Source organism: Cystoisospora suis, assembly GCF_002600585.1.
Source record: "Cystoisospora suis strain Wien I chromosome Unknown contig_3369, whole genome shotgun sequence".
Classification (NCBI taxonomy): domain Eukaryota; phylum Apicomplexa; class Conoidasida; order Eucoccidiorida; family Sarcocystidae; genus Cystoisospora; species Cystoisospora suis.
In genome coordinates this window covers 24,281-48,365 of record NW_027156164.1, presented here as the reverse complement: position 1 = coordinate 48,365, position 24,085 = coordinate 24,281, and the positions used below count along the sequence as shown (strand labels likewise).

Below are 24,085 nucleotides of genomic sequence, written 5' to 3'. Positions count from 1 at the left end.
CGGAGTGCCCTATCCCCTATCGTAGAGTGCGGGAGACGAGCCATATGGCGGCGGTAGCATCTGATGCCTCTGCCGGACTTTGCAACCGAGATGGAGAATCAAGACAACAGCTTCACCACTGAAACCACACAGCTGGCGGAGCAATCGAGGTGAACGCCTGCGGCTGCAGCTAGCCAAGACTGTCGTTCCGCTGGCCCACGTATCCAGTGGAGAGTTGAAGGCCTGCGCGCGGCTCAGATTTTTCAAAGTGAGAGACCTAACACGCGTGGACAGCCTCAGATGGGAGACTCACGCCGCTTGCACGCGGTATGCTACATCCCCTCGTCGTGTATACTCTCCTCGTTTTTCTTTCATTCCTCCGCGCGGGGCCGCCAGCATTCCTTCGGCCGCAACTCAAAACATAACCACAGTCAGGTATCTGTGATTGCTAAATCACAGGCGGCAGCGGCATTGCCGAGTGTGGCTTATGGCGGGGGNNNGGGGTGCAGAAATTGTGGATGAGGGATACTCCCGGCAACTCGCCGAGACAGTGGCACTCCAGTACGGCTTTTTTCCATTCCAAGCTCCAAAACTTGCTAGCTTTTTGGCTTCAACTGGCACGCTTTCATCTCAAGCACTATTTGCATAAGCTAAAACAAGACAGCGCGGTGGACGACTCCCGCCGACCCTCCTCTGCAGAAACTGAGAGTAACCACGCGGAGTGCGTGTATCCGATGTAGCCGCCCGGAGACAGATACAGGAACACGGTATCGAGGAACCGCCATCATACCGGCGGGAGTGCAGCGCATGGTGTGCAGTTGGCAGTGTCAGTACGAGAGCGGAGCTTGCTGCTACTCCACCACCCCAGCGGAGTTCGTTTTCCTTTCGGTTCTCTTCTGCGCGATTACGAGCTTTCGGTGTCGTCGGCAGTTCTTTTAAACGGGTGCCGGTACGAATTGTGTTGTCTGAGTGTCTTTCCATCGAGACCGCCGTGTGCGTGCATCCCTGCACCGAAGACCAGATCTCCCGAGAGTAAGCTGCTCCTGGGATGAGACTTGGTTCATCCTGTCCACACGGCCCTCCGCGTATGCTTTTTGTGGGTGCAGCTTTCTTTCTTCTTCGACCTCGTTTTGTCGCTATCTCGTTGCGGGACGTAGACGCCATTTTCTGTTCGTGTGTGCACACGGACAAAAGACGACTGTAGTAAAGTGGCTCAATACCTCGCCCGCACGGAGAGATACGGATGATCGGTTTAGTGACAAATGTTGACAAGCTTGCTCTGCTCTTCTAGACAGCTCGGTTTTTCAGATAACTTAGAGTAGCCGTCCCTGTCCCTCGTCCCTCGCATGTGCCTATTTCCCGTGTAGGGGAGACGCGGAGGAGAGATTTCGTATGTAGTCGAGGTCGCGTGCGCGAATCAACGCGTTTGCTCGCTTGTCTTCCTCAAGAAGCGAACAACTAGAGACTCACTCACGTTGAGAGATAGGGCCGGTGTCTTCTTACCCGGTGACTGGTTACTGGGGTTTTCTCAGTCCAGTTGGCTGGAGTGACACCAAAAGACAGGGGGGACGCCAAAACTGCTGTTTATATTCGGTTGCGGTTTTGCTGTGCAACTGAGCTGTAGCTCGTCATCCGCAGATGCACGTGCTCGTGCCATAAAGTGCATGGCAGTCGTGTGCTAATGGAATTGCCTGTCGCTCTGTGGCAGTTGCCGCCGGCGCAGTGATAGTAATTAACTTCCGCGTCTGCGGACATGTTGAAGATTAAGCTTGCAAGGCGGTAGGAGCTGCACAGTACGGACTGTTTCTTCGGGGCGCATTTTGTTCGCTCGCGTGTGCGTTCTCTGCTACTCGGTTTTCGCGCGCGCGATGCTGACGTACAAAATTGTACGTGTGAGAAGATTCGCGGATTGCCGATATATAGCCACACACGAATAAAAGCGGATGAGTACTTTTCGAAACTGAACCGACCGTGGGGGAGCAGTGGGCGGTCGAGCCAGGTGGAAGACAGAACCGTACTGTGGCTGGGGTTCAGCCGGGTGTATGTTTCCTCGATACCTTGCTCTCTGCCTCTTTGTAGTGGCACCTACATTGAAGCCGGAAGACGTTGAAACTCGCCTCTTCATTGATGGCGAGTTCGTAGAAGCAACAAGCGGCAGCTTTTTTGACAATGTTAATCCCGCAACCGAGGAAGTCATATGTAAGGTGCAGGAGGCCAGGTAAGGCGAAGCGAAGCTCCCATAGGGTCCTGAGGTAGTGCGCACGCGGTTTTTACTACTTGTATACTAAACCCTAAACCTCGGCACACGTGTCCCAATGACAAGAAGACGTCACAAGCACTTCTGTTTAAGAGGGCATCCCACTCACAAGGAACGGACTCATCACGATAGAGGAGGCCGGCCACAGCTGGGTCGAGGATCCAGTCTTCCTGTTCTACTGGCACTGTGACCATCCTACACTTTCGGCTTAGAGAATCTGCTTCTTTGTTGTCTCTTTTGTGGGGGGGTTATGTCTGGTGCATTCTTTCTGCTTGGTGCCTCGTCCCTTTCTTGTAGCCCGGAGGATGTCGACAGGGCCGTTGAAGCCGCAGCCCGGGCCTTCCACGACTGGTCCCTCTCAACCAGCGCCCGTGAACGTGCTCGGCTTCTTCATCGGCTTGCCGGTTTGGTTGAACAACATGCTGATGAGCTTGCTCTTATCGAGTCCGTTGACTCGGGCAAGCCTATTAGCAGTATTCAGTAAGGGCTGAGTGACAATCCGGATTCGCTGTTCCTTTGTATACGGGCTCACGAAAAGAGCGCGAGAGTTATCGATCATAGACAGGGTGGGAATTCTTAGAGTAGTGTAGTGCGTGTCTGTAGTGGATACGGAATACGTCAACCGTATTTCAGAAGGTTTGTAGAGACATAGTAAGCAGAAAGGGTAGATACGTGTAATAGTTACACAGTTTAATACGTCAAAATGAAGAATATCTTCTGTGTATAGTTAGGTGACCAAACAGGTGAGGGATGGTGGTGGCTACGGGCTCCGCAAACATACGAGACATCCCTCCCTGTGAGGCCATGTCAGAGTAGATGTCCGCCACCGCATGCGAGGCATAGAATCCGAGCAAGTTCAGCGGGACGCTGTTTTTCGTAGCTGCTGTGGGACACTGTGCTCTGTACTGTATAAATCTGTGTAGTGTGTACATGTCCATACAGACGTCGATGTGTATTGGCAGGTGCATTGTTATGTCGGAGGTACCGCTGTAGGGTACCACCCTTGTACATGCATCGGTTTCCGTGACACAGGTAGCATTGTAGCTACGTGCCCCGTGTACATGAATGCGAGTATCCCACATCTGACTTCGCGGCCACCGGTCAGTTCCGCCCGGCGTGATCTTCCCCGTCCACGACTCCAGCCATCCACGGCGGCAAGTATGCCTTTCTCGCAAGACGTCTGTTTGTGTGCTACAAAAAGTCAGACGGTTTAGAGTCCTTTCTTTCTCATGAGTTGCCGTGTTCTCTTTTTTGCGCCAGTGAGACTGACTTAGCTGGAGTTGTTCGCATTCTCCACTACTATGCGGGTTGGGCGGACAAAATCGTCGGCAAGACCATTCCTGTTGACAATCCTGATGAGTTCTTCTGCTACACACGACGAGAACCTGTCGGAGTTGTCGCTGGAGTAAGCTGCTGTTCCATAGCCTCGCTTGTCGTTTCAAATGTTAGTAGGTATCTGTACATCTGTATGTCTGTTTCTGGCGGAGACTTCCGGCACACCGAACACATCTTCGAGTTACGTCACAACAGACATGAGTCCGTCTTGCACACTGCTTACCTCCGGCGCCAGCGGCGAGGAGGCTACGAGGTTTCGCTACACCTAAGAAGACGTATACCCTGGGCACATGCACTTTCGGGGATGGCTATCTGGCAGACTAGTACCTCTCTGTGTACGTAGTATTTCCCCTCTCATACCACGAGATGTAGAAATGTGTACTTGTACATCTATATTGCTACTGTGCATATAGGGAATTCCCAGAAGACTACGGACACGCCTTTCCAGACTGAAGATACATCGATCAAAGGTGCCGCGGCAAAGATTACGTTTCTTCCCTTTTTTTTTTGCGGCACAGCTCTTTGGACTCTTCCTGCATGTTTGTGTGTATGTATGTGTGAGGTCGAAGCCTTTGTCTTGCGCATGCCCCAAGCGGAATGAGCCTTAAGACTTCTTATTTCCTCTTCCTCTTTTTTCAGATCGTCCCCTGGAATTATCCTCTGTATTTGCTTGTTTTAAAGTTGGCGCCTGCACTCACGTGTGGGTGTACGATTGTTCTTAAGACTAGTGAGAAGACCCCCCTCTCTGGTCTGAAGCTCTGTCAACTAATCCAGAAGGCGGTAAGAAGTAAAGACTTTCCAAGCGGAAGCGGGCGCTCCGCTCGTCTTTTTCTCAAAAGGCAACTGTTTTTGTTTTTGTCCTATGTCCAACCAACCGTAGCTCTGGCACATACCTCCTGTTTCTTCATGGATATTAGCTGCTACGGGTACGAGTAAACAGCGAGCAACGCTGATTCATCCGTAGGAATCGCGTACACGTGCACGGACAGTCACCTGTTTGGGTCGCAACAGATCGGCATCTCGTAGCTGTGTGTGTGTGTGTCTAGAGAGACAGGTATGGAGATAGGTGGATATAGATTTATATATTTTATACCCATAACGAACTCTCCACTGGTCGTGGTACAGGGGAGACCCGGGCTTCCGTCTTTGCTTGTCCTCCGTAGTTTTGAGTCTCCGCATTTCCGTTGTACCTCCCCTCTAGATCTCCGTACATAACTGCTGTGACTTCGTAGCCACAGCAGTGATGGTACACAAGCTACAAGGTCGCGCAGGCGAACGGCAGCGCACACCCCTCTGACCAGGGGATGAAGTATGTGGATGTCTGTGAGTGCACGCCTGCGTATATGCATACATTAGCTGAAGGCAACTCTGACAGTGGGTTCCTATCTTCTTACAAAGACTGTTCTCGCGCGGTGTGTCTTCAATCATGCAGATGGATTTTTGAATTCTCGCGAGGCGGAGGTGTTTCCGTGGCGCCTTCTTGACGTAGCGCTGCGTGCTTCTCTCTATAAAGCCAAAAGATAGATCCGTAGAGGCGCCGTAGTACGACAGCATCAAGTGTAGGTTGAACATGGCTTCATATATATTCGTGTGCGTACATATCTCTGCAGCATCTGTCTCCCGCGTATACATATCTCAAAAATATGTTGTCGTCACCCCATATAGCCACCTGCCTGTTCTCCATGTATGCACTTTCCTATGGTACAGGAATTTCCACGCGGAGTTGTAAACGTTCTGAATGGCTTTGGACCTTCTGTCGGGGATGTGCTCGCGAACCATCCTAAGGTTGACAAGATCAGTTTCACCGGGAGTACCGTCACAGGAAGGAAGATTGCGGCTGCAGCTTTAACACAGTTCAAGCGTGTAACCCTCGAACTCGGGGGCAAGAGCGCTCTCATTGTATGTGATGATGCCGATCTTGACCGGGCTGCTGAGGTCGCCTTCAATGGCCTCTTCCCAAACTCAGGTGAGAAAACAGACAAGGAAGGAAATTCTCACGATCAGGATAGACGAGACATAGGGGGAGGAGAACTGCTTGGTGAAGAGGAAAAAGAGATGATGCCAAGAGCAAGGATTCCTGTATATGCTTCAGATCGTTTCTTTCTCTTAATAGATAGACGCTTGTCTACACGCAGCACCTGCGGCTAAGTGAACATTCCTCGGACTGTATACCTGTGTATGTCGTAGTTTGTCTACTCCTCCTTTCCCGTACAAAAGTCATACGGGTGTTCAGTACAATCTTCTTACGTTGTGAAAGCCTGTCTGCAGTATCTGCCTCGCGGAGCATTACTCTTCTTTCTGAAGTCTCACGCAAGAGGGTACCAATAGAACTTTGAGTTTCGTATTCCTCCACGGTGCAGAGGAAAGACTTCTTGCCAAGATACGGGTTCCATGACTGGATTGCTCTCCGGAAAGTCTGTGAAACCTTTTCTTGTGTGAAGAAGGACAAGCCAACTGGAGATGGTGCTGCCGGCGGACTGGTTGTTCTGTTCGGTCTTTTTTCTTCTTTCCTTTTCTTGCTGCTTTCAGGACAATGCTGTGTTGCTAGCAGCCGAGTCTTTGTCCAGGAAGTAGTGTACGATGACTTCATCAAGCACTTGAAGACTTTTGTTGAGGAACACCTGCATTTACTATGTCCACAAGATCCGAGCTGTACGCAGGGCCCGTTGGTCGATAAGATTCAGTTTGAGCGGGTGATGAATTATATCGAGAAAGGCATCGCAGAAGGTGCCATTCTTGTTACTGGTGGGGCGAAGAAGGGAGGAAAGTAAGCATACACAAAACAAGCACGCGAGCAGCAAGCGGACAGGTGCTACTGGTGGGGGCAAGCAATGCACCAAGTGATAGCTAGGATTTTCTCACCGGTACGAAACAGTCTGCTCCAGTGTATGCGTATGCTTGTATACTCGTGTATGCACATGCATATGTAGGTACATATGTATGTATGCATGTAACGTGCGTGTGTGTGTGCGTAGTGTACCTTGTGACCCCCCTTTAGTTGCCAACGGCGACAAGGCCGTTGTTCCCTTTTACCACGCTGGTTGCGCTGCTAAGCGGGGAAAACCGCTCTCCGTTGTAAGAAGCAGCCGTCCGTCCGAAGGGGAGATGAATACGTCCACTCGTGTTTGTTTCTTTATTAGGCTTTCCGTGTCTTGCGATTTTCTCCAGAGGGTATTGGGTGCTCCCGACGATCTTCAAAGATGTGACTGATGAGATGACAGTGGCGAAAGAAGAAATCTTCGGGCCCGTTGTCTGTGTGCTGAAGTTCAAGAGTGTTGATGAGGCTGTAAGAGAAAGTTCTATTTCCTCTCTATGAGAAAAATGAAAAGTTTGCGGCGTTATGCTTAGAGGCGATTTCTTCTTTTCCCTATTTCTCGTGTGCGAAGGATACAACAGGTAGTACGACTTTCCTATCTCGTGTGGGAAGGACGCAACAGAGATAGTAGGAATCAAGGGGTTTGTGTGGGTTTTTCGACTGCAGATGCGTGTATAGGTGTAGCTGTGTGTATACAGATACCTTCATTCACATAAAACTGCACCTTTGCATCACCCTCGTGATGTGGAACATACAAGCGACACGCCTTCCCTCATCGTACAGAGCTGTGCTAGATAAGCACGCTCCTTCTCTCACATAAACACAGGGATATTCCAGGTCTTAGTGCCCTTCAGTGTGCTGAGGTTCTCGTGTTGTTCATGTAAGTGCAGGCCCACAGGCTGTCCTGTACTTTCCTCTGTTTCTTTGGCCGAGTACAGAAACAAGAAAGGAGCTCCAGAAGTTTGGACGTGATGGCTCCATTAACTCGCGTGATACAGTTTGTATGTGTCTCTTTTGCCAGCCTCATACCACTTATGCCGTCACGTCGACAATATACAGAAGAGGGAGATATTGTCTTGTATCGAGACGTCATGGTGGTAGAGGACATGCAGCCAAGGACAATGTTACCTCCGTATCGGCACCATGCCAGCGAGAAACTCAACAGATTATCTCACGCGATATTCTCACCACTCCCGTATGTGTGTCTGCATCAGCATTCTCTGTCGTGTAGAAGGCAAAGAAGGAAGGCGTCTACACACGAATCGTCGAATCTGGTCTCATTGAAAGTTTGTCTGCGCGTACTGTGTGTCACCTACATACATTTAGATTCTGGGGAGATGTACGCCGGGCTGATTTGTAAATGTGTGTTGTGTGTCCGACCTTGCAGATTGATCGGGCTAATGAATCGCATTATGGACTTGGCGCAGGTGTATGTACAAAGGATATGGCTCTGGCTTACCATTGTGCTAACAGGTAAATTGACTTAGATTGTGAACCACTGATCCACCTCCCTGTGCACGTATAGATACAATAAGTATCACACTGTACGTAGACTGTCGTTGGTGTATATTGAGGTGGACCACCATGATCACGTTACTGTGGGAAGGCGTGACCGGACCGTTAGGTACTGAGGAATGCATACGAGGGGGGTAGAAATCTTTCCCTGTACTCGCTGTGATTAGGAATGACGCGAAATCATTGCGAGTCCTTTGTCCTGCAGAGATACTACACGTCACGGGGGGCGAAGGGGTAGAAAGGATAGGAGGCAGCATACATCCACAAGGAAATGGGGATCGACTCACTTTTTTTTGTGAGGAGAATCAACAAAGTTTGCAGTGCTGTGCCTCTGTGTTTTGTAGACTGAAGGCTGGCAACGTGTTTGTCAACTGCTACAACAACACAGATATCGCCGCGCCGTTCGGAGGCTTCAAGCAGAGTGGTTATGGCAGGTAAGACGTTAAAGCCAACGGAGACTAGAGAGGAGGAGCGAAGGAAGGGAGGAAGGGAAGAAGAACTGTCTTTCATGTTCTGTATGCATGCATGAGGCATGCACACTATGCGCGCTACCCAGTCATTCTCTTTCTGTGCGTGTGCAGCTTGCTTTTCTTTGTGTCCGGCCCGGGTGTATCGGTGTTAGCATGTCTGTATGACCTCCCGTTTTTTTAAAGGACATGTATCATATCCATTGCTTTCTTCGGTAAGATCTCCGCATGCAAATGCGCTTGGATTGTGTGTCCAGAGAAGGAGGAGAGGAAGGTCTGCTGCCGTACTTAGAGGTCAAGGCTGTTTACAACCGCCTGGAGCACCCCCATGTCATCTTGAAGAAGTAGAAGGAAACCTCCGGCAAAAAGGGATCCATCATCTGTACATTCAGGAGCTTGCTTGAAGGTGGATTTGAAGAACAAATGCATCAACGGATTGAAGGTCCTTCTCTCAGGTGGTCACTTATGCAAGAACGCTGATGAGAAGCGCAAGTCTCAATCGTCACACATCCATGCATATAGATGTGCCACTCGTGTCGGCCTTTATCCGCATTTCGATGAGTACGAAGTGACTGTTGTTCTGTTACTATCGAAACATGTTGGAATTACGTTCATGCGTACATATATACATGGTCGTCTTTCTTACTGCCAAAGCGAAAGCAGAAGAACTACCACGACTAGTAACGATGAAAGTAACTATTACGGGACAAAGGAGTTTGTAGGTTTTTTCGCACACTCGGAAATCATTACTGTAAGTAACGTGAAACTATGAACGTTCAAATCTCATATAGACTACACAAACGAGAATCACGAGGATTCTCGTACGTCTTCGCTTCGTCCGTCTTTTGAAACGTTCCGCTCGTCTTTCCGCTTTCCTGGGCAATGAAGATTCTTGTTTGTTTGAGCAGAAAAAAGATTCTCAAGGAACCAGGTCGTCGTCGTAGTGATTTACGAATGTGAAGAGCCTGTGTTTGTTGTAAAGTCCCACTGGGTTCGACCTGTGATGAGGGAAAAACCAGTGGTACATCTTGGTGAATGACAAATGTATCTGCACAGCGACTGCTGCTGTATACAAAGATTATGTTCGTAAATGTTCGTAAACAAAACCGCGTTTTCCTTTTTGCCGTAGAACGTGAGACAGTTCTAACGGCTGTTTAGTGATCCTGCATGGCGAAGGAGAGCCGCCGCGGTCACTGTCCTAAGAAGGTGGCGATTGGAGTGGTCTCAACTCTTCCTCGACGTCTGCTGAGGCATCTCCAACATCGTCAGTATAGAAAGAGCGGAGGTCCGCGTAACACTCGCCACACTGTCTCTCCTGTCCCCACGTCGTCACCACAGATCGAGACGGGTCGTATTCCACGGGTTGGAGAAAAGATGGGTCATGTACCGACTTGATAGTAGTGATGTCGCTTAGGTGTGTCACGAACTCGGTCAGACCTTACGAGCAAACGTTCACGGTGACACATCAGAAGGGCCGGTATCGCGGAGGGGAGAGAAATTCCTCGGGTTGTACATTTAGGCCTGCTACCTCGGCGAGAGACAAGACTAAGAAGGTCAGACGCGATCTAGGAATAGTGGTCGCTTCGGGGTATGCACATTGTAAGAGCCTAGATGAGAAAATGGAAAAAGAGGGGGCCGATGTTGACAGTTTTAGCAAAGAACAGACTGGTTGGAGGTATCACTTTGAAGAAGCCTGTATTTCCCTTACGCTTCCAAACTCGAGTACGCATACAGAATAGGTATGGCAACAGTCGGAGTATTAGTAGAACTGGGACCGGTCGATGTACTGAGATTAGCCGCGTACCACGATCGTGTGAGAGCTAGGTGCTGAATTGTCTTTTCATAGTTGAGAACAAGCTAAGAAATTTCTGCGCTGATTCCCTTCGAAGTCCAAGAGACATATACATGATGACTCCTGCCCCCTCTTCCACCTTCGTCTGGCCTTTACCGCTTCGACTGAAAAGCGAAGCCCAACACCTGGGTTTTCCGTATCCTCGTTTTGACTAAGAATAAACGGACAAGGATACTTGACAAGATAATAACAAAGTCTTTGGAAGCACGGGCTGAACCCTCGAAGAATGTGTGTAAACCCTAACATTCTCTGCCAAATACCGTATCTCACCTGTCACACGGAAGAGAGTGGAGAGCAAGGGGAAGTAAGGAAGCCACGGAGTCGTATGCTATCATCAAGCGTATGCAAGTTTCTTGCCCGGTCGAGAGAAGCTGTATCAGACAAGCTCTGGCTGATGTAAGAACGCGGGTGAATACATGAACATCTAACGGACAACTATGTCAAGAGTATAAGGGAAGACACAAACATTTCGTTGTACTCGCCGAGAAGCAGTATTCGTCACGATATAAGGCCTGAAAGGTAAGTTCTTACGACGCAGGGTGGACGGATCGGAAATTGGATTTGCTGTTTTTCTCTTCTCCCCCCCCCGTGCCGTAAAATTACGAGTTTCTATTGTCGCCGAAGTGGGAGAGGAGAATGCTGTTGGAGTAGAACTAGTAGTGATCGTAGTCGTTGAACGAACCGGTGGCGGACTTTCTTCTCTATTTCGATTGTCGTAACAGTCTGCTTGTGTACCGGATATTCTTTCTCCTGTCCCAACAGTATCTGCTAGCAGGGTGTTCACACCATTGCTGCTGCATCGTCCATGTACTTCATCATTCGGATTCAGCTTTCCACCAAGCCGATCCCCACCCCTGGCCAGCCCTCTCGTGAAAACTCGAAGGCAGGCGTGAAGAGCATAGACAACCTGCACGGAAAGAAAGAACACGGGAAAGCCTCAGGCAAGAGAAACGTACATGGGTTCGAATACAGTCGTGTATACGTGATGGACAGGAAGAAACTTGTTGGTTGTGTGTCCTGGAGAGGCGTGATCGGGCGCCATGCGATCGCATCGACAATTACTATGGCTAGGACTGTACACAGAGATCTACAGAGAGAGCTGGAGAACGGGACGCTTGACCATTCGTAGTCGGCTCCTCTGCAGGACCTCCTCACATCTAGGATAGAAGACTACGAGCAAAGAAAAGCATATCCAGTGTGAAGAGGTATACCTTCGAAGGCCTATCCACCCTCCTCCAGACAATCCTCATGTCTCCACAAGAGGGTAAGCATTCGATTGACGAAGCTATCTGTGTGTACCTTACACAGGTTACCGCTGTAGCAAAGCGCCTTTCACGAGACTGATGATAAGATGAGGTACAACTCTTAGAGGAAGCTTAGCTTAGTATAAAGAACCCAGATGAAAAAGAAGAATGACTACGAAGAGTAAATCTGCGACTTGATGTCCGAGAGAAACTCATCCCAACGACAACCGACCTCGTTTTCTAAACGAGACTGACGTCCACTGAGCACGTTGTCGTTCTCCTTGTTGTTTTTCTTTTTTTCTGGAATTTCTGAGTGCGAAACGCCACTCTTTTCAGCCAGACTACGCAACAACCCTTGGAGTGTATGTAGACGCAATGAGCTGAAGATAGAGGAGAACAGCGTCACATTGTCAAGGAGAATGCTGGGTCTTTTGTCTCCTTCCTCTTCTTTGACTTGTTGTGCTGAATCCTCCTCTCCTTCTCCAGCCTTCTTCCTCCATCTTTCTTCTGTTTCCATGATACTTCCTCTGTTGTGAGGTTCCCTTCTCACGTCAGTTCTTCTGTCTTCTTTCTCCGCCGGTCCGGCTACATGTACTGTTTCATCTTCCCGTACCTTGTGTAGTCTCTGTTGTCCTTGCTCACTGGTCTCTCCTCTGCCGTTATGACTGTTCTTTCCTTCTCCCGTTTGTTTCTTCTTTATCCCCTCCTCGTCCTTCTCCTTTCCCGTCCACCCTCGCTTTACATAGCCGCTCTTATCACCGTGACGACTATAAGAACCAGTGTTGTTGTTACCCAAGCCTTTACTATTCTTGTCTCCATAGCGTCGCTGCGATATGCAACCCGCGTCATCGCTGGCTGTGTTGACACGAATCTTCGCCAGATGCCTCATGGCGAGACAATAAAGAAAAATCTGCCGTTGCAGGGAAACAGACGGAAGGGATCCTCTGTTGCCACTTAGCCTTTCGTGTTGTGTTGCCTTTTCCCTGTCGAAGATCTCCTCCACTGCTTCCTCTTTCAAGCCACATGTTTTACAATTGTCTTTAATTTTATCTTCGTGAACGTGAGCACTAGACATACATCCCTCATTTCCATCCACATCTGACCCAAGGGCAGAATCACATAATTTGTTGAGTTGTTGGTGCTTCCTGTTTCGTTGCTCTATTCCAGTAGGTGATGTAGAGAAGATCCCTTGTGTCATGCAAGTACCACTTCCGGCCTCCTTATTGTGCCTCTTCTTGCTAGGCTCTGTTACACTGTGCGTCGGATCTAGACCGAAGTGTAAACAAACGGTAGGAGAATGAGCGCTACAGCAAGGAGACAGGAGAGAGGAAGAGACTGCGGCCCTTGTTGCTGGTGTAGACGAACCAAAGGGCACATTTGGAGTGTTAGAGAAAGAGGACGACAGACACGAAAGAGAAGAGAACGAAGCCAAATTCTTCCTACTGCAGACGGAACCGGTGTATATCTGCTCTAAAAGAGAGGCACCAAGAAAGACCCAGGAGTAAAAATTTCTGGAGTCATCCTTACTTCTAGGATTAAGAAAACATGACAACAATAACAACTGATACCTCCAGTCATTCTGCATGGAATGGTTTTCTTCCTGAAATGGATTTAGCTTCAAAGAACCCAAAAGAGAAGACAAGGAATCCATACTACTACTGCTGCTATCAGTCTGCAAGGTGAAGTAGAAGTGGGTTGGACTGAAGATGGACTGCAGAAGTCCCGCAAAAAGGCCTTTACTCTCTTCTCCTCCTCTCTGATTGAAAGTGTATTGTGGAAAAAAAGAACGTATGGGATAATAGAGCCCTACTTGGAGAGCACAGGCCATAAGCAAGTTGCCGAAGTCTAAGCTTGCGTCACTGGGAAAATGATGATCGTGTCTCCCTTCTTCTCCGCCACCTTTAGATAACACCCTTAAACTTAGTAGCTCTCTTGCTTCAGCTTCACTCCGTAGAGTAAGCTCACCACAACTGTGCTGTCGCAGCTGTTCGAGCTCTTCTTCGTCCAGGTAGACTTTTTCTAAGAGCCTCTCTGGATCAGGCGTACGACATGGCTGAAAGGAGAGACGAGGAAGAATAACGTAGCGTAGAAGAAGAAAAGAAGAAGCTTCATAACGCTCAAGACGACATAAAGAGAGTAGTAACGCGGAGAGATCTCGACGGTAGGGTGTCGCAGAAGCGAATGGAATGCCAGACTGAAGAAAACAGAATGTAAGAGAGTGCCGGGACGTAGACGAAAATATAGAAGACAATGAAGCTTGCAGGAAGTCACTGGCGGATATGAATGAAGACGGAGTCGCGGGTGACGATGATGACGGTATAGGTGGACCCACTGTACCCACGGGCTTTGGACTTTTCTCCGTACACAAAGAGGAAGGAGGTGAACCGGGTAGAGTCAAACATGAGAAAGAGCGAGGAGAAGCAACAGAATAAGTCGAGGAAGGGCTGAGATACAACCCGCCGTACACCAAGGCTGATATCGAGGCCTTCAGGCTGTTGTTATGCCTACCATCCTCCTTCTCCTGTTCTTCGATTTTCTCCTTTCCCTCACCTTCTGCATGACTCTGTTGCTCATCATGATGGTGCTGTGGACGTAGCTGGAGAAAGAGAGGCGTAAGACAGTCAAAGCTGCTGCTGAGGATGGCATCAAGCAGAGCCTGAGGAGGGCGAAGATTTATCCGGCTGCACGCGCTTAAGAGGAGCGTGAAGTTTTTCAAAGAAGAAAGTGAAGACGGAAGAGGAGGATGAGAAGGGAACGAATGGTCGAGGTCAGAACATGATCTTTCTGATCTCTGATGTGAAAGGAAGACTAAGATCAGACGAGGGAGAACAAGACTCTGAAGGAACGGGAATTGCTCTCTAGCATGGCGACTGTCAACTAGCTGGCTCAATCCAGAGATTCCCCGGGCAAGCAAATCCGACGACAGACCTTTACTTGAAGGAGAAGAAAGGAAAGACACCCCCTGCTTTTCGTTACAACTGATTTCAGGCTGTAGAACCACATGAAGCGCACGAGAAAAAAGAGTAGCTAACAGAGATCGACGACAAAGAAATGGGGAAGAAGAATTGGCTGACGACAACCTATGCGACTCATGCGACCGACCGTCACAATTCCCTGAGGCGGAATGGGAAGGCAGAAAAGAAGAGTCGAGATAAGAAGCCAAAGCAAAAACAGACGATGGTAGTGGTGATGTAGGGCTACCTTGAAGCGAATAGGGGGAAGGGCGAAAATGTGATGAAGCAGACAGTGTAGGAGAAGAGGAGGAACTACGGGTGGAGGATGAGAAGGAGGAGGAAGAGCGAGGCTCATAAAAAGACGGAGAAGAAAATAATGAGGAGAGAGCCCAAGAAAACCAGAGGAGCTCGGCCAACGTGAAAGAAGATACTCTAGTACTGAGGGCGTAGAGCAATTCGTCCACGGCTCTTCTTGAAGGTAAAGGGAAGGGTGCGCGTGAGTCACAAGACGCAGAAGAAGAGGAAGCGGAAAGAGGCAATGGAAAAGAAAAGGAGGAGGGAGAGAAAGAAGAAGAAGAGGGAGTTTCGGGACCTGCGTTTCTATAGGTACTAGTACAGGAGAAAGACGGCGTCATCGGTACCATCACAGTCGAACCCGCGTCCACCCCTTTTCCTTCTGATACGGGTAACCGTGAATTCTGTCCCTGCTTCTGTCGGCTACGGCCGGGATCAGCCGTCTTTTTTTTTATGGCTCTTGAGTGACATTCCAACAGACACAAAAGCAGCTCTGTGGGCATTAGCTGAAAGATCCCTCCACCTGCTCCTCCTGCTTTTCCTTTTTCCCAGGGAGAGATCATTCTGTCCTCGGCTTGGTTTCCGAACAGTAAGTCGGCATCTTTCTCCTCGTCGTGACCCGTCGTCTCTCCTGCTTCACCTGGTTCTCTCTTTTTCTTCCTCTCTCCATTCACGTCTTGTTCGCCTGCATTTGGGAGTCTTACCTTCTTTACTGCCCTTTCTGTCTGCTCCGACTTTTGATCCCTATCTTCCTCTTTCTCCGCCCTCTTTTGTTCTTTTGCTCCCGTGTTCGCCTTCCCTACGTTCAAACCTGTAACTTCGTCTTCGGGTCGTAAGCCGCGTCTTGCTCCTTCTTCTTCTTGATCTTCTTCACCATTCCTCTTCTCTCTACCTTCTCTGTCACTGCCACCCGTTCCCCCCCGTTCTTCTACCACGGCTCCTTTCCCTGTTCTTCTTCTCCTTCTCCTCCGCCCTACTTCTCCTGATTGCTGTCCTGACTCTCTCAACCAACCTTCTTCTTCTTCTTGGTGCGGAGATACGTAGCCCCTTAAACTATCATCATCCTTTTCCTCCCCTTGCCTCTCACCTGTCACGAAGAGGTCACTCTCCCCCCTCTTTCGGCTCTGATGCTGTACCATGGTATGGAGAAACTGAGGAGACACGTCTTTTCCACCATGATGACAACCACACCTACTGCGATACCAGTTCACTCTTTCAGCAATTCGAATACTCATTTCCATCCATATTTCTCCTAAACTCCTCATTTCCTCCCCTCCTGCGAAAGTCTTTCTTTTCAAAGATGTCTTGTTCCTCTTATCACTTCTCACTGGCTGATACTCCTCGCTCTTACAAGAACTCTCATACGGACGGCATACCTGCTGGTGGAAAGACAAACGGCCTTCGTTAAGAGACTCTCCTTTTCTTCTAAGAGCGAGGAAACTTCTCTTTGTTGACGGACTTGGAAGGAAAGGCCTAGATGCCCTTTCTATCACAAGTGCCTTTTCAAGAGGAATCAGGCATCTCCCCGCCATCTTGATAAGGACGGAGGGAGTCAGGTGTCTTGGACAAGAAGAAAAAGGGAAGAGATGGAAACACGAGTGATGTACAGTCTCCCTCAGGGAAGGGCACGCATACCATGTAGACACGTGGCATACATGTACACATAGAAGCAAGTTGGTCAGCCTGGTTGATGAGCATGGACGAGGAGAGGGTACATGGCCCGAAGACGTGTCAAGTTCTTCTTTTCTTTATCCGTTTCATGCTGGCTTTAAGATACCGCCTTCTTTCTCCTCGGTTCTGACGGCGGTCCAGAGACAGTTACAAGCGAAGACAAAGTATCATCTCACCTACTGTGGCTTTTCTTACGTTTATTATAGAGATGCCCAGTGAGGAGTGTAGCTGCAGTGAAATGCAAGGGCCGGTGGTCTTTTTCTTTGTCCTGTCTCCCGGAGAGTGAACACATATGCTAAAAGGAAGGAGAGGCCCCAGACTTTCCTGGTGACACGCGAGTCTCTTTGAGTAGGGTGCGTAGGCAGGGAGGCTTGGCAGATAGAAAAGGAAAGGGGAGAATGTGGAAGCATAGCCCATTGTGAAGAAGACACACAGAGCCAGCCCCTGCTCTGTCGTGTAAGCATGCGAAGAGGCAGAAGAGGAGCAAAGTCGGAGAAAAAGACACTCTGAAGCTTTCGCTGGTCTGGATCTGGGCTTTCATTGTGAGAGAATCGAAAAAGTAGAACTGTCACGGACGTGGAAAGCATGAGAACGCTAGAGAACGCGAAGCAGAAACCTCGGGAGAGAGCTCCTGAAGAGGTAGGAAGCGCGGACAAAGTATTCACACTATCCCTGTCCCGAAAACCAAAAGCAAGGGGAAGATCTCACGACAAAAAAAGACCCGAGGGGAAAATTAGAGTACGGTTGAGGTGTCTTCTTGTGTCTTTCCTCTTTCGTTGAAGAGAGAAGGAAAGAGGCAGACCTGAGTCCCCCGCTTGGAGAGCTGCCATGATACTTAACTTCCACTCGGACAGCAGGAGAAGTTGAAAAGACGGCAAAAGAAAAGTAATCGATATCGAAAAGCCACAAGGAGAATCAGGAAAGAGATACCGAATCGATTGATTAGTCGTCGATTGTCGTTGATGACAAGTTAGATGTGCATGCAAGTGGTGTGCAGCCAGCCCCCTGCCTCGAAGGAAGTTGCCCTTCTGCATCGCCGATGTCTTGGTAGCAGAGCTTGTCATAAGAGAGGTGTGATAGTAGTGGTAGAACATACCGGCAAGGCAAAAGCGGCCTGTACCCCCCAAGCAACAAAAGAGAACGACGTCCGTTTTACCCTCTGTCAAGACAAACTGAATGAAGAAGAGACAAAAATGACGTCATTCTGTCCCCCCGGGTTACACTTNNCCTCCCCCCCTCCCATGAAGGAAGAAAGACGAAAGAAGTCGCTGGCGCTGGGATTGTCTTTGTAAAGCCCCAGCCCCGATCGACCGCTTCACCAGGACAGAGGACAAGAATAAAAACACCACCTACCCAGCTGTCCAGGCCTTCTCCTTTCCTCTCTGCTCTCTTTGGAAACCAGTTTTTGTTTTACAGACAGAGGCAGTTTGTTTTCTCTTCTGTCTTCAGTCTCAGTGGTATTCCGTCTTTTTTTGTCTTCTGCACACCAAGTCGCACGCTTGTTCTGAGCTGTGAAGTTGATCTCAACGTCTCGAAGCGTGCGGGGGAGAAGAAAAGATACTCCACTTCGCGACAATAGGTGATGAACGCGTCGAAGAGATTACTCCTCTTGCCTGCTTTCAGTGATGATGTTATTCTTCTTGGCTTCATGAGAAGAAATGCAAAAGAGGGGCTGCCATTTTGTTTCCGTTCGGCGATCTCTCTCCGTCCTCCAGCATCTTCTCTTGTGGCTTTTCTCGCCCACCTCCGAGTGGGCTTGGGGGTCATCGGAATGAAATACCGGAGAAAAGAGATGAAAGGCCGATGGGGAAATTCTCGGAAGGAAAACTGCGTTTGTGGAAGAATAGGCCGCGTAGAGTTGTGACGACAGAACGAGATTTACTAGCGATCGTGGAGAAAAACTGACTCATCAATGTCGCATAAGTTTCCGCGATGAGTCCGTCCGTCGATATGCGAGGTGTGCTTTCGATGCGTGAGGTATATCTTCTACATGTGAGGTGTATCATCGATGTGTGAGGAGCACCACTGACGTGTGAGGTGTATCATGGATATGTCAGGTGCACCGTTGATGTGTGAGGTGTACCATCGATCTGCGAGGTCCGTCATCGGTACAGCATGTAGCTATTGATGGTACACATATTTCTGTTTCCTTGGAGTCAATCCATCTGTTACCATGCAGTCTAGCTCCAACAAGAGAGAGCACCCAACGCATCAATGTCTATACGGGCCAGGCCTTTCCTCTGTTCTGTGTCTTTCTTTTCTACAACTGTCTGTTTCTTTGCCTCCTTCTTTCTTCACTCCATTCGGTCTTCCCTTTCTCTATTGTTGTGTTGTCTTGTTTTCTCTTCCATAGGAGGAGCCCCCTGAACTCTCTCCTCGTCTTCCTCTCGTGCTGTGACTCGATCACTCCAGATGAGTGCAGGATAATAGAGCTATGAAGGCTCCTCGTGTCTCTCCTTCTGTGCTAGCCTCTTCTTTCCGTTCTTTGTGGCCGAGATTGGATCGGAATAATGACTATGGGAATGAATGAGCGGGTCATGTCTCTCTCCTGCACAAGGTCATAGGACAACGTCGAGACAGGGGGGTGCTGCTGGTCAAACGCGATTACCAGAAGGCGAAACAACCTCCTTCAAGGCAATGATGGTTACTTTTGGAGCCCCGACTCTTTCGCTTCCTGCCTATCTCTCCTCCTGTGTCCTGTTTCTCTTTGCTCGTTTGGTGGATCGGTATTTCTTTTTGTTTCTTCAAGCTAACACCACTCAGCAGTCCACCCCGTCCCTTCACCTGCTCCGCCTTTCAGATGTCGTGTTCTCCTTTCTCTTCCACATCTTGTTTCCGTTTTTCTTCTCTTCCTTCTTCTTCGTCTCTTTCATTCCTTCAAGACAACTGTATCGCAACCCGGAAAGGACGACTCCCCCTCCAGCAGCACCGCGGATGGTTAAAGATTGCTTCTCTTCTTCGTCGTTTTCTTTGCCATTTCTCTTTCGTTTCAAGAAGATGTCTGTTGCTCACCCGTATTTTTATCTGTCTTTTTCCTTTCAATTGCTTCTCTTCTAGTGCTTCTGCACTAGCGTCTTTCTCAAAAGATGCTTCTCCACCTCCTTCGTTTTTTCTTTCTTCTACGTCGGCAGGAAGCGGCCGCGATTACAAAGACAATACCAGTAAACTTTTCATGCACCAATCGGCCAGACGGATTATCTTACCACACGTCTCGCTTCCTCTTCTACAGACTGATTCTTTCACGCCACCCACGATACTTTCCTCCGTGCGATGCCGCTCCAGCCGAGAAAGCGACAGCGGTAGTAGTGGCGTATGCACATCACAGCGCGATTCAACTCGCAGTGAGAATATAAGGTTACTGGTACCAGGCATTTGCGTGCCACCGACTTCTACTCGCGTGGTAGCTGCCATCTTGATGAAAGACCAGTTCTCTCGCCGTCAGTCAGGGAGTAGTGAATGTCGGAGTCAACTTAGCGCCCGTACTCCTCTCCTTCCTTGTGGCAGTGTATGTACACCGAGTGACAACTGTGTTTCGACGAAAGGCGAGCGTTCCGGCTCTGCTTTGGAAGGGGATAAACTTCCCAAGTCAAGTCAAGCTCTTCTCTCGTTTGTTGCTCCGGAGGTTCGAACAGTACTGCTCTCCGTACCTCCATTGTGCTTCCGTTTTCCCAGCAGTACAGGCAACAGCTCTTTTGCACGGAACGCTAGAAGAGTAGTCTTTTCTTCGTTTCCCTCTTCTGAGTCTCCGGTAGGGGACCCGTTCTCGAACAAGGTGAATAGTGGTGGCCGAACTGGTTCTTATGTCAAGTGTCTCCGTTTTCCTAGGGGAGTGCAAAGATTAGCAAGACAAATTCCCTACCAGGGTTGTCCGAATTTCTATTTCAGTTCCTCCGGAGTGGAACAACGGGTACATTGCCCTAATGTCTCTTCTTTTCTCTCTGTCCAATCTCGGTCCCGTGAAGAAAGTGTGCTTCCTGCTCGCCTCCCCAGACAGGAATCTTCTTTCGTTTTAGCCGGGAAAGACCTCTTTACTTCCTCCTTCCCGCCTCCTCTTTACCCTCACCATGTGAGAGAAGCGAAACGAGCTTTCCCCGCTTCGGGGGTTTTTGCGGTAGAAGGGAAGGCATCAACCAAGACAAGACTCAAGTGTTTTGTAGGAGTAGGAGAAGAGAGTAGGGGAGAAGTAAGCAGCTGTCCTCCTCGCGGCTGTAGTACAGACAATGACAACGGAAACGGCTTGGTGAACGGATTCGAAGTGAAAGAACCCGAGAGGAAGACCACGGAGAACAGCAGTACGGGTGATGTGCCTGAGAGTCTTTTAGATGCTTCACGACAAATAAGAGACACAGGAAAGGTGAGTGATAAGTCTGAGGAGAGTTTTCATGATGATGAAAGAGTGAAAAAGCTCCCAGGTTCTTCACTTGACAAGGAACAGAGAGACAAGAAAGAGGAGACGACGAAAAACGAGGAAGAAGGAAGAGTCAGTGGTGCGGGAGTAAAAAACGAAAAGAAAGAAGACAATCAGCCACAACAAGATACTTGTAGAAAAGAACAAGATGGTGGCGGAGTTTCTGCAGCTGTAGGAGACAAGAAAGAGCAGCGGGAACAAGGACGGGAGGATTCAGTAGAAGAAGAAACAGAAGGAGGGGATTACTGGAGTATTACCGATCCTACCCTAGAAGTTCCTCCTGACAGTTTTAATACGCAGAGCGAAGTTGACGATGAAAGCTGGAGAAGGCCAAAGAAGGAATCAGAGGGTGATGATGAAAAGAGAAAAGGAAAAAAGGCCTCACGGAAAACAACCAACGCCGCTCCTACAAGTACAGCTCCTGAAGACAGAGAAGGCATAGATGGCGTGCAGTTGACTCCGAAGAGGAAGAGATCAGAGAGAGAAGAAGAGGTAGATTCCAGCATGCTTCTTGAGACGAGGGGTAAGAAGAGTAAGAACACAAGTAGAAGAGATGGCAGAATACGTCTGAGAGAGATAGAGAACGCCCCTCGTGGTCCACTTCACTTGGTCTTGGAAAAAACTGTTCCCAGTTGGGAGCAAGATATCCGTACAAACTCACCCTCCATTACAGAAGTGGGGCTGAGCGAGGAGGACAAGTATGAGGAGGACGATGGAAGTACTTTGGAGCAAGACTCACGCGGACCCTCACCTTTTTCATTAGAACCCGGAGAGAATAGAGCGGGAAACACTCCTCTTCCAGCGGTAGCCAAAAAAGCGAATGCGTGTCAGCCGGGTCACGAAGGAACGGAGAAGAAGAAAACCACTTCTAACCTTGTGCCTGCGAGAGGCGGAGAACTTACAACCCGAAAGGAAAGTGAGAAGGTCTACGGGACGACGGTCACACCAGTCCTGCGACAGGGTGAGGACGAGAAGGGACACGATGAGGGACAACAAGCAGAAGAAAAAGGCGATCCTCTGAAGTCTCAGAGGCTATTGACGCTCCTGTTCCCGGAAGAAGAAGCGAAGCGGCGAAAACAACAAACCGTGAGACCAAATGTCTCCACAAGACCTCTCTTGCTTTTTGAAAGGTGGAGCGAGACAAGAGAGAAGAACCGGGGGAGGAGGTTTTCTCCGTGTATGCTTAATAGGGCTGATTCCACCTGATGTTCCTTCCAGCTGCCTTCACTTCAGTTAATGACGCTCAAGAATAACGTTCGCCCATGCATGAGTGAAACATGAGTAACTACACACATGAGCAGCAGTGTAGGGGTTACAAGGGTGGTCCTAAGCTTCTATCACTGTTTCTAGATCTGACAAATTGAGGCCTTAGGGACCAACACAAATTTGGGTGAACGTAGAACCTGGTTCGAGAAATCGGGCGGTTGATCTCTATTCTACGGAACGCATGCAAACTGGTGACAAGTACCTACCATGTAAATCTGGTGCCCGATTTGCCAGACGTCTGCTCCCCAAGAAGAGGCGTTGTCTTACTGCAGCCTACGTTTCTCTCTGTCCTATTGATGTTCCGCATAGAAAAAGTATAGTCGTCTCCACGAGATGATCTCTTCGTTCTGTTGTCACTTGTTTCTTTCGAGGTACGACTTGCCTGGTGCGTCGCTCTTGTTGCACGATTCTCTCCATTGGCGCTCACACATAACGCGCTTATATACGTGTATTAGTATAGATTTACACACGCCTGCTTGCGTTTGTAAGGGGAATCGGACACCTTTTTGCTCCTGAGAGGCCTATACAGTGAGTTGTCTTCTTAGCATTGTTTTCTGACGTGTGTGTACATCTTTACTACCGTCTCTACGATAGTCTGCAGCGTAAGGTATCTATCTCTAGACGTCAAGAGCGAGTCCCCGAATGTGTTTATTTGTGGATGCCATTAGGGTGCCTCCTTGTCAAAGCAGGGAGGAGCAGAAAATGGCGCCGGGACAGAAGGGCAGGGTAAAACTAGAGGCAAGCGCTTCTCTTCCCTTGGGCAGGTAGGCATATACACTCACAGGGACGTTGCATTCTTTTCCTGTCTTTCTATAGTTGTGTGTGTGCTCGTCTGTAGCTACTCATCTATGTGGAAAAGACAGGAATCGAAAGCCAGTGTCGATACAAACACAGCTCCTCACACACCAGTAGGCCAGTCGTACTCCGCAGTAGTAAGTAAGTACCAATAAATACTCCAAGAAAGTACTTTAATACCTAAAACCGAGCTCCGCTGAGCAGACAGACAAGTGTGCACTGCTGGCGGTGCGTCTGTTGATCGGTTTTGATCGTGAAAAATAAGTAGGAAAAGGTTCAACAAAGTGAGCTGTCTCCCTCGCTGAGCAATAGCCAAACTGACCGACAGCCGACACCGCACTGATGCACAGTGTCCCAAGAACTACGATTCTCTATACACCAGGAACACAGGCAAGGGCTGAGAGTAAATACTTTTGGGCAGTGGGAAGTTCACTGGCTCCAGCATTCATTATATATCTGTAGAAAACGACTAGGACAGCTGCTTCGTCGTAGCCCACAAACGCTCCCACTATCGTTGAAGTTTCTCTTCTGATCCCGGCTCTTTTCTTCTGTCCTGCCCCGTCCACTTACCGCTGCCATTCTTCATTTGTCCTTTCTTCTGTCGTTGCGTTTGTTGTTCTCGCGTATTCCTTTAGCTGATCTCGCCTCAGACTGTTACGGCGCTTGAGGCAAGAAACATCAACACGATGACAGAAGTACAGGTATGTCTGCCATACGGCTGTCAAATGACCCAGGTTACTCCACTAGAAAATTTCCGCATCTGTACTCCGCTGGCTCGAACTGTATCCCATTTTTGCTAGTCAGCATAAGCCAAGGGCACTCGAATAAGCCACGGGTAAACGGAATGGCGATGCGGATGTAGAATGCGTTCTGATGTGGACTGATCGGGAATTGANNGATACCCCTACACCATCAGCCCCGACAGAGACAACAAACGTGGTACGATACTAAATGGGTGGCACTGTGCATGTAAAAAAAAAACAACTCTGCATTAGTCGGGCGATCCGCTACGACGACTAGTCCTTCATCTAGCAGCCCTTGGCCCGAGATACTATGTTGTCCGGCGAGATTTGTTGTCTTCTGCCTGTAGACGGCTTAGCAGGTGAGAGGGCCATTGGGACTGTACAGTAGCTATGACAGACACAAAATCACTAGATTCATGAAGCATTCTCTTGCGTGCCTTCCTTTCTCGTACTAGAAGGGCAAACACCAGGGCTGATGGTGTAGGGGTAT

General features: G+C 49.1%; 3 protein-coding genes across 3 annotated transcripts in view; 2 read left to right on the top strand and 1 right to left on the bottom strand.

The window, feature by feature from the left end:
- Positions 1-192: 192 nt before the first annotated feature.
- Positions 193-9,398, top strand: CSUI_006609 (aldehyde dehydrogenase). Its single transcript, XM_068066763.1, has 11 exons — positions 193-1,011; positions 2,059-2,197; positions 2,534-2,716; positions 3,497-3,641; positions 4,211-4,351; positions 5,279-5,537; positions 6,101-6,338; positions 6,740-6,857; positions 7,774-7,859; positions 8,246-8,335; positions 8,626-9,398. Coding segments are annotated over exons 1-11 (1,491 nt in total). The 5' UTR covers positions 193-1,010; the 3' UTR covers positions 8,717-9,398.
- Positions 9,399-9,922: 524 nt separating this feature from the next.
- Positions 9,923-17,586, bottom strand: CSUI_006608 (uncharacterized protein; the record flags this gene model as incomplete). The annotated part of the gene is made up of 5 exons (XM_068066762.1): positions 9,923-9,975; positions 10,752-11,127; positions 11,697-12,934; positions 12,992-16,272; positions 17,582-17,586. The coding sequence occupies 5 exons, from the start codon at positions 17,584-17,586 to the stop codon at positions 9,923-9,925; spliced, it is 4,953 nt and encodes a 1,650-aa protein (XP_067921264.1).
- Positions 17,378-24,085, top strand: part of CSUI_006607 (dead deah box helicase domain-containing protein) — a 20,152-nt gene continuing 13,444 nt past the window's right edge. Inside the window, exons 1-4 of the mRNA XM_068066761.1 lie at positions 17,378-18,340; positions 18,737-21,877; positions 22,726-22,821; positions 23,488-23,553. Coding sequence (XP_067921263.1) covers positions 19,184-21,877; positions 22,726-22,821; positions 23,488-23,553 — 2,856 coding nt within the window. The 5' untranslated portion in view covers positions 17,378-18,340; positions 18,737-19,183. The remainder of the gene's footprint in view (positions 18,341-18,736; positions 21,878-22,725; positions 22,822-23,487; positions 23,554-24,085) is intronic.